Source organism: Sylvia atricapilla, chromosome Z (genome assembly GCF_009819655.1).
Source record: "Sylvia atricapilla isolate bSylAtr1 chromosome Z, bSylAtr1.pri, whole genome shotgun sequence".
NCBI lineage: Eukaryota > Metazoa > Chordata > Aves > Passeriformes > Sylviidae > Sylvia > Sylvia atricapilla.
In genome coordinates this window covers 67,988,882-67,999,138 of record NC_089174.1, presented here as the reverse complement: position 1 = coordinate 67,999,138, position 10,257 = coordinate 67,988,882, and the positions used below count along the sequence as shown (strand labels likewise).

Sequence of the window (10,257 nt, the reverse complement as noted above, 5' to 3'; positions counted from 1 at the left end):
ACAAGGTCTGCCTCTGCTGCTCTGCAATGTATTATACTGCATCGAACGCTGGGAACAGCTTTGACAGGACTTTTAGTCTACAGACAAGTCTGGGTATCATTGAGGGGCTTATCTCCACAAATTCTCCTTTTTCCTCTAAGCCCAGGGAGGCTGACTGTGAAAAACATAATCCTCATCAGAGAGCAATGATTGACTCTGCAAAGTGAATGGTAAATCAGGGGGAGGTGACAAGCACTATCACAGTGGTTTCCTCAGCCGGAGTGCAGGTTCTCACTTTACTTAGGTGTCTCCTTCCAGTCGTTCCCTAGCAAGCAGCTCCCAGACACTGAAGTCTGGATCCAGTCCCAGCTCCAGTTTTGCACTGGCCGTGCTGAAATTTAATACCACAGTTTGCAACAAGCTTCCCCAAGCAGCAGGTGCAACAGACTAGTTTGAGGTGGGATTTTTTTTTCTTTCCTGCATGGAGTTAAACACAAGGAGATTAAACCTATTAGAGCTAAATCTCAGGCAGTAACTGCTGAAACTGGGACCATAGGCAGCAGGGTGTGCCACGAAACGGGGACATGGTTCGCCTCTTGCCATCATACACTGCCTCCAATGACAGCTCAGAGACTCATGGCGGAGTCTCATAAATATCAACTGGTTACTGCACAAAACAAATGGAATTCAAATGAAGGAAGGAGTCTGAATGTGTATAATGGAGCTGAAAAAAACCCAACCTCAACAAAAAACCAAAAACAAACAAACAAACAAAATACCCTAACAACAGCCAGGGCTTAGTCCTCTGCACAAAAAAAAAAAAAAAAAAAAAAAAAAAAAAAAAAAAAAAAAAAAAAGCTGCATTTAGACAGCTCAGCAGTGCTGGCAGGACAGACTCTCATGCTGCCACGCTGGCCTTCCAGCCAGTAACCCTGCTGATTATGGAGTTGGTGTAACAAAACAGCGAGCAAATCCCAGTCCCTCAAGATCATCACGTCTTCAGCTGCGTCTGTGCATTTTACGTCCCTCTGCTGGCAGTCAAACTGGTAGGATTTTCAGCTCTCTACCGCCCGTGTTTGACAGATAACCTGTTCAGAAGTAACATTTGAGCCAGCATAGTAAAACACTGCAGCCATGAAACACTGCAGAGACTCCTGAGGCCTCATTAAGTTCCTCTGAATCCTGACCACTCTGCTCATCGGGGAGGGTGAGGGAGCCACCAGGTGATACTTCATCCCTTACACTGAGCCCCAGCACCAGTGGAGTAAAGTCTATTTCAGCTGCTGGCCATGAAATAGCTTTTCTGTCTTCAATAACTGTGGTGTGATCACCATCATGCCAAATCTGCACGCACCTCATTCTTTTAAGGAGGAGCAGATGTCTTGTGGTGCCAGCTCAGGTGAGCCCTAACCACGGCATAGGCTTCTCAGGGGCCACATTTCATGGTTTGATCCATAAGGAAGCCTGAGCACCTTCTCATGTTTTATTTTAAGTCTAAATGAAATGGCTGGTGCCCAATTACAAAACTTGAGAGGGTTCTGAGGACAATAATCCTTTACAAGAGCAGATTTGCAGACTGACAAGTGTCAGCTCCTGGTCCCGTGACCAACTAAGAGTTTCTCCAAACTTGCAGCACTTCCTAATGGCAGATATGGGAAGAGGGTGGTGTTTGGGTACTGGCCGTCTCTTGAGAAAGTGGATTACAGTCAAAAGGCTACAGATTCACACATGTTACAAAGATTGTGGATTTGTGGGTTGTGTGGCTGGACCAAAGGCACACCTGGGGTCAATACTGTCACCCCAGTAATACGGCCCAGAGTGGGTACAAGAAGAAAAATGAAGGCACATGACTGAGAAAGACATTGCCAATTCAACCTTTTCCTCAGATTGGAATTCTCTTTGCTCTGAGGTATATAGTTATAGAGGGAGAAAAAAATTATAGCATTATGAACAATCTCAGGGAGCAGAGATGCCTCCCACAGCATGTTCTCTCTTGTGCCAGGGAGGCCCTCTGGGATACCATACAGCTCCATGCTCCAACTCACTCGTCCCACCTTCCCCAGCAGCGGCACACATCTTTGGAAAAGAAACTAGAATCGAGTAGTGCGTGGGTGAAAGGAAAGCCCCAAGTCCTTGATTTGGCAGCCTGGAGGGCAGAGCTCTGGGCAGCCACTGGCTTGGTGCCTTGGCAGGCAGCATAGCTTCCTCTCCTGACAGCCTTTTACTTTGGTTTGCTTTGTTATTTTTTACGAGGGGTGGGGGGGGTGGGGGTTTGTATTTATTTTTTTCTTCTCCCCCCTCTTTTGTTGTTGTTGTTGTTACAATCCTTTGTGTTTATATTTGTCACTATTTGGTGAAAATGTTCCTGTTGTGGCAAAAGGTGATTTTGGCCGCATGTTTCTCCCAGACATGATGAGTGCTCCGAAGCCGTGCTGGTGAGAGAAGGCGTAGCCAGAGCGGCGGGTGCTGGTTCGGCGAAGGCGTCGCTTGGGTGATGGTGGAGGGGGCCGCTTTTTAGCTTCTTTGATCTTCAGCAGGACCTGGAAATCAGAAAAATAAGGTGAGGAATGTGCAAAGTGCATCATTATTCCCAAGCACAGTGGAAGAGAGCAGAGAAAGAGAAATAAAAGGAGGAATGCAAAGACAAAATTAGGAAAGGGCATCTTTTATTCTATTCTAAAAGGTATTAATGGGAGCGTCATCGGTGAGTCATGGGAGGGAATGATTTCTATGCATTTCCCACAGCTCTGCAATGCCATGTTTGGGGTATGATTTTAAGACTTTCAGTCAAATCACCCAAAATGTGAAAGTCATCTCAACAAGTCAAAATTCCAGAAAATAAATATAGAAACATCTAAGAATTGGCATATTTAATATAGAAAACAGACTACTAAAGGGAGTTTATGATACATAAAAGCTTTTTATGATTATAATGATGACAGTTATAGAATTATGAAAGCATAGAGTGGTGTGGGTTGGAAGGAACCTTGAGGATCTCACTGCAACCCCGCTGCAACTATATCAGGTGATCAACACCCCATGCAACCTGGCCTTGAATGCTTACAGGGATACTAGAGAGATTCCTGTATTCTTTGGCCAATGGGGAAGAAATATTGCACTTCATTTGTAGGCAGTGGGCTTTCTGCTCCCATATGGCCACTGAGTTAATCTGCAGTCAAGAACCCTTTCAGAACGGGGCTGTCTAACGCAGGAAGCTGCTATTGAGAGCCTTTGACTCAACAGACCCCCAGCTGCCAGATTCCTGTGCTTCTTGCTTGGCACAATGGCAGTGGCAGGTGCTTGGCCTCTCTGAATATCAGGCCTGTCTACTGCCAGCTGGGGAACTCCGTATAACTGGAAACCCACTCCTCTCCTGTGACCATACACTTCCAAGAAGAGGTGGAAAAGTAATTTTGTGCTAGAGAGAGAGGGATGCTCGACCTCAGCAGTGAGGCTGTGATTCTGGGTGATAGCTGTGTTTGACTCCTGCTCAGCTGAGGTAAACTCAGCCCATTTTTACACCCCCAAGCCACCTCAAATTGTGTCCCAAGGACCTCCCTATGCAGCAGTCTTCTCTAGCACCCACCTACTCTCTCTGCAAGAGCTGAGAATTCCCCTAACATGTTCTCCTACAGTCATAGAGAACCTGTGGAGCTCCACAGGCAACCCGAGGATGACCAGGGAGGGCGCCAACTGCTTTCTGCGGGGCTGTGCCCTGACACCGATTTGCGGCAGCTCGGCGCAGGGAGAGGAAGGAAGCGCGAGGTGGCAGTAGCATTCAGCAAATGCTTCTGTTTGGAAGCGAGCCCGGGGAGCTCTGTGTGTGCTGATGTGTTTGGGGGGTCCCGTGGCTGCAGTGAGCAGTGCCCTCCCTGCCCACTCCATCACTCCCTGCCTCTCCTTGCCCTGGTGCCCTCATCTTCATATTCCTGGGAATGGCTCCAGAAGGGCCATCTAGCCATTGGCTACAAAAAGTAAATTCTGAAATTTAAAAAAAAAAAAAAAAATCCCCAGCAAATATATTTCATCCAGTGGTGGGTGAAAGCCTGCGGTCTGCCACGCTAAAAACTTCCCAGTGTCAGGGCAGGAGGAACATGCCACTCCTTTGCCACTGAGCCACAGTGCCTAAACCCTGCACCTAAAAATAGTGCAGCTTTCCTGCCTCAGAGCAGTCTAATCCACATCTAAATAATCTCAGCCTTGGTTCCAGCTGCAGATGTTTTGAACTGCGCCAAACCCCAAATTCAATGCTTCTTCTCTGGGGAGTAAGGGACAGATTGATGGGCAGCACTTGCACCAACACAGACACACACTCCAGGTGATGCCAAGCCCATGCACTGTGGCTCCACAGTGAGTCTAGGCCATGGTAAGCAGGATTTCTGGTTTAATAAGATATCTCCTTACTTTGTCACTGGGAGTTGGCTTTAATTGAGCCTTCAGGAATCTATAGCCAACCACTGGCAGCACGCAGAGAGTGGTGCTGAGGAAGATGGCCAGCCACACGTTTGGTTGGCTGAGGGTGTTCCGAGCTGTACCTGGAAAACAAACGTGATTAAAACAGTAAAAGCAGCACCTCCCACCGTTATTCCCTGTTGGTCTCTGTGATTTTGGAGCACCTGGCAAACAGACCAAAATACAAGGCAGACATCATCTCCAGCAGAGAATCAACTGGCTGTAGAGAGAACTGCAAAGCAAGTGTCACTCTCTGAGATGAGCAAATAAAAATGCAACATCCAGATATGATTGCAGCAACAATTCAGGTGGACAAGGGTGTCAGAGTGAATCTTTTCTATCTGTGAAAAGTTAAATCACAGCAAAGGATTGATATAGACATTCAGGAGATCTTAAGCAGCAGCCCAGGACTCCGCACCTTTTGCCAGGACTCTAGTGCAAAGAGAGGAATACTCCTTTCTTGCTTCCCAGCACCATTTCTTTAAGGATATGGAGTACTGGCTCTGCCCGGGCAATTGGAATCACAGCCCTTTATGAGAGGAGCATGTGTTGCTCTGGGGATCTGCACAGACAGTGTAGCCTAAAGCGGGTATTGGCAGCACCACTGCCACGTGGTGTCATGCCACTGACACTTCCTTTGAAACCAAAGTGCTCACTTCTGGCTTTTACAAAACTGAGGGAATGTAAGATAGAATAAACAGTCGGCAAAACCTTCATTAATGGGCTTAATGATGCTAGCGTTGGCGTATATATGCTGAATGTTTTCTTTCCAGTGGTCAAATTCTGCTGTAATACAACTTTGGACTGAAATTTAAGTAAACAAGTTGTCTCTGTCCAGACTAGAAACATTTTCCTTAAAAATGGTTTCAGACTGGGACTTTTTTAAGTAGCCCTCAACATTATGGCTTCTTTGACTGATGTAGTAATAACAGAGCAGCAGATGAGATACCCCTGGTAAGTGAGTTAGAATCATTATAGAATCCTCAAGATGGGAAGGGGACTTCAAGATCATCTGATCAATCTGTCCACCTGTCTTAGGAAACTGAACAGATATTCTGTCTTCTCTCACTCAGCATTTTTGATTCTAAAAGCCGTCTCAAAGTGGATGTAATCATCTGCTTGAAAAATATTTTGGAACAACTGACCTGCATCTCAGATATTTAAGTTGGCCAAGCCCCTTGCAGTTGCAGTGAAGACAGACTAAGCAAGTTTTTACTGAAAAAGTCAGTAAAAAATGAAGGCTTGATTAATTGGTTGATTAATACAAAAAAACTGAGACTTAAAATAAAAAATGTTGGGATTTCAGAAGTAGAGAGTCATAACAATGTTGTATCTATATTGGCTATGAACACATATAACTATTAAAAATATCTGAATTACTTTGCTTGCTTACATATTCTTCCTGGTCAGAGTCTCAGGAGGTGGACTAATTTTTTTATCCTTCATTTTTTGCATGTGTTCAGAAATCTGTTATATAAGATAACTACCTGGTCACCACTGGTATGTTTTGTTGTTGGGGAATTTGCCATTTAACCTGCCAGAAGGTTGCATGGCATTTTTCTCATGTCTGACTGGATGTTGTACTTCCACGCTGTCCCTATGCCAAAATGTTAACTTATTTACAAAGATCACACATCTACAAATAATATGCTCCTAGACAGCTGTAAAAATTGGATACTTGGAACCCAAATATAGAAGAGCAGCAGAAGGCATTCCATCCAGCTCATTAGATTTATTTAAAGGACCATTCCATGACTACATGGGAATGTCCACTCATACACAAGGAAGGGAACATGGCACACATTCACCTGGATGGATGGGATTAAAAATAAATCCCAGCAACCATCAAAAATATCCTGGAATTTCTTGCAGAAAAGGCAACAAATACATCCTGAAATATACATAGAAATACTTGGAAACTTTAAGGCCTGCAATATGCCCGTTTTGAGTGCAATCCAGGTTTGTCCCAGGGCTTACCAATGAAGGGAAAGGAAGCTGTGAAGATCAGGTACATGCCATCACTGTACATGGTGAAGGTGATAGCAAAATAAACAGAAAGGCTGCCCCAGATGAAGAACTGGTTGACAACTGTCCAGTAAGAGGTGTCCAAGCCAATCTGAAAGAACAGAGCAATGCAGCTATTGTCAGTGCCTTCCTTATTTAGCAGATCTATGCTGAACACAGCTTGTCTTCTGCTTTGTGCATCTCCCCCTGAGAATGCTATTCATTCAAGTCTCAAGAAATAACTAGTCACAAATCATAAGATTCTGGGAAACCATTCAAATCAAGATTACTACATTTATCCTGTTGTTGCCCTCTTCTTAAGCATTCACTGGTGGCCAGTCCTGGAGACAGGACATTAAGGGACTTTAAAGACCTTGACTTTGAACACTTCCAGGGATGGGGCATCCACAGCTTGTCAGGGCAACTTGTGCTTGTGCCTCAACACCCTCATAGGGAAGAATTTGTTCCTACCATCTAATCTAAACCCACTCTCATTTCAAAGCCAGTAACTCTTCTATTACTACATGCCCTTGTCAAAAGTCCCTCCCCAGCTTTCTTGTGGCCCCTGGTAAGTCCTGTAAGGCTGCAGTGAGATCTTCCTGGAGCCTCCTCTTCTCCGGGCTGAACGACCCCAACGCTCTCAGCCTCCTTAGCAGAGGTGCTCCAGCCCCCTGATCAACTTCATGGTCCTGCTCTGGAGTTGCTCCAACAGGCCCTCATCCTTCTTATGCTGAGAGTCCCACAGCTGAACACAAGAAGTTCAAATAAGTAAAGCTTTATTTCTCCTCTTCTAAGCTGTGATTAGCATTAAAAGTTAGGGGAACAAGCCTGCAAAGACTTCAGACAGCAGAAACTATTATCCAGGGAAGTATGATTGATTGGTTTTCTTTTAAGAAATCTCTCTCATCCTGATAGTACTATCTGAACCTTCTACCACCAAGTCTTAGCTATTTTTTCCAGCCGGTTCAGGCTGCGTCACACATACATCATGCACTGGGCTAGGCTGCAGAGACATCTCCATAATGGAGAACCTATAAATAACTGCCTGATGGCAGACAGACAGTCCTGTGCTTCAAACCCTTCCCACAAAACTAGAACATGTCCTTCTCTATTCCCCGCCTTAACTGATTTGTCTGTTATGACTGCAGTCTTCCCAAGGCAAAAACTCCCTTTCCTGTCACCCTGATCTTTTATAACATACAAATCTCCTATTCTGTTGAACTGAGGAGAGTAATCTGGTGTCAAGACACCTTTTTTGCTGGAATACATGATGCAGTAGCAAATACAATGCTGTCAAGGCCCCAAATAGCCCTTCAGATGCTGCTATCATGAAGAAACAACTAATTCCTAAAATATATTGCCTGGGATGGCTTACCTGTACAGACACCACAATCAGTAAGCATGTCTGGGCCATCAGAGCAAAGGACTGGTAGTCAGCAATGGCCTTCCCATCACTCCTCATTGTATTGTACATGGCCCCATAGGGGATGAAGAAGAGGATAAGGGAACTGTAGATCCCTTGCAGCATGCACTTGACAAACACCACCTTGTTAAAGTAGAGGTTTTGCTGGCCAGGCACATACAGCTGAGGGAACAGCATGCTCCAGCGATCATCCACATCCTGAAAGCAGAAAGGAGACAGTCAGATTTGCTGGCAGCTACCCAACCACAGACCCAACCATGGCAGTTAGGGCTGCCATGTCCCTGTGACATGCATTTCCATGAGGAAAGGCATAGCACACAATTCACTCAGTTGTGCTTACTGGCATGGCATATCCCAAGGTCACCTGGGCATATTTTCCATAATGTATATTACCTTCCTTGGGCTAAAAAAAAAAATATTGACAACTGATAAAAAAAGAATATAGACTTCATCTAAAGCAGACTGCGTGGTTTGTTCTCCAAAACATTGACTGGAAGGTAAGGGCTAGAAAATACCTCCCCACACAGGCAAGGCTGAATGACTTGGATCCCTTAAGTGTCCAAAGTGGAGAACTGAACCACTGGAAAGCAGCAAATTCTTATTTATTTAACTTGTAAAATACATATAGGAACAGCTTTATTGCTCCTTTGTCTTGTCAAACAGTAACAGTGAGGTTGAAATTCATGTGAAATTATTGCAGAAAGAACTCACTAGAAAGGCTCAACTTGCAAAATCTGGTTTCAAAGACCCAGTTAATTATTGTTTTGTCTAGTCATTAGGAACTCACTTGCCAGGCTTCAGGAGCACAGGTAATAGGGTATGACTGCTCCAGGGGAGGGTTGGAATGGCAGCTAATGCTGTAGGCAGCAACCTAACCCAAAAATCTCATCACACACTGAAACCTACAAACCAAATCATCGTAATCATATTTATCTCAACTTCCTGTTCCTCAAAGGACTAACTTAACCCAAATCATATGACTAGGAGGGAATACACCTTCTCTCTGGTGCATCCTTTTCTTGTTGTGATTGTCAGGATGTTATTTCAGGAGTCACCACAATATGCAACCAAAAGGTCAGCTACTTTTGCTTCATGGAACAGCTCAAAGCACCTGGAGACAAAACCGCTATGAATAAAATCCCCAAAATGATGACAGAAACAGTACCTGATCAAAGAGACTCATTCCTAGCACTGGGAGAGAGGTGTATACCAAATTGTAAAGTGTAATGAACCACTCATCATAGACAGTCTGGGAAAAAAAAAAAAAAAAAAAAAAAGGGCAAATGAAGTTAGCAAAAACCTGTGTTTTCCATTTCTTTGAAAGTATATGCAATTACTTGCTGCAACAACTTGGTTGGAGCTGTTACTGAGACAAAAGGGATGAGATGACTCAAGCTCAACATCCCTAAACAGGGGAAGGATCACATTATGCCAGCCCAGTTTGCTCAGCACCCAGTGCTGGCTGTAGCCAGAGCAGTATCCCTCTGCACCACCCTGCACCCCCAGCCCCTGGGTATCTGCATTCCCCACATCTGTGTTTAGTTGGAGGCTGGTTTGCCATGAACCAGCACTAGGTTCACAATGTCCACATGCATCTCATGCCCACAGGCATCTCAGGGTTAAACTGCTTGCTCCAAATATGCTAACAGCACAAGCATAGATCTTACAAGACCAAACTCTAATCTTTGTAATCAGCTGATGGTTGTAATCACTTTGAATACTTTTGAAAATCATGTAAGTGAAGTATATGCTTCATAATGCACCTAAACACCAGAGAAGGTTTAGATTGGGTATTATGAAAAAATTCTTCATTGAAAGGATGGTCAGTGTTTGAAAAACATGTGGATGTGGCATTGGGGAACATGGTTTAGTGGTGAATGTTGGGTTCACAGTTGGACTTGATCATCTTGGAGGACTTTTCCAACCCTGATGATTATGCAATTCTATAACATCCATGTTCTGTCTCCAGGCATCCATACTCCAGCAGCAGCACAATGGAGGCAGCAATATCTGCTTAATATCCATGTGGCTGAAGAAGACAAACCTGAGGTTTTTTCCAGTGAGGTGGGAGGAATTGCTTTGTTTATTTCCTTGTAAAATATTTCCATATACTTGCTTCAAAATGCTAGATTTTGACTTATTAGATTTTGATTTAGATTAATATAGACTTATAGAATGGTTTTAGTTGGAAGAGTGCTGTAAAATACATCTAAACCAACTTCTCTGCAATCAGCACAGACTTCTTCAACTAGGTCAGGTTGCTCAGAACCTCATCCAACCTGGCCTGGAATGTTTCCCAGAAGGGTGCACCAACCACCTCTCTGAGCAACTTCCATCAGTATTTTACAAACTTCATTGCAAAAAAATTCTTTGTTGTATCAATCTAAGCTTAGTTTGAA

General features: G+C 44.3%; 1 protein-coding gene across 2 annotated transcripts in view; it reads right to left on the bottom strand.

Moving 5' to 3' along the window:
* Positions 1-2,280: 2,280 nt before the first annotated feature.
* LOC136374328 (phospholipid-transporting ATPase ID-like) overlaps positions 2,281-10,257 on the bottom strand; it is an 81,921-nt gene continuing 73,944 nt past the window's right edge. For both annotated transcript variants that reach the window (XM_066339637.1, XM_066339636.1), the window contains exons 24-28: positions 9,024-9,107; positions 7,811-8,056; positions 6,409-6,547; positions 4,384-4,514; positions 2,281-2,519 (exon numbers count right to left, since the gene is read on the bottom strand). In XM_066339637.1, the coding sequence (XP_066195734.1) occupies positions 2,298-2,519; positions 4,384-4,514; positions 6,409-6,547; positions 7,811-8,056; positions 9,024-9,107 (822 nt within the window). In that variant the 3' untranslated portion in view covers positions 2,281-2,297. The remainder of the gene's footprint in view (positions 2,520-4,383; positions 4,515-6,408; positions 6,548-7,810; positions 8,057-9,023; positions 9,108-10,257) is intronic.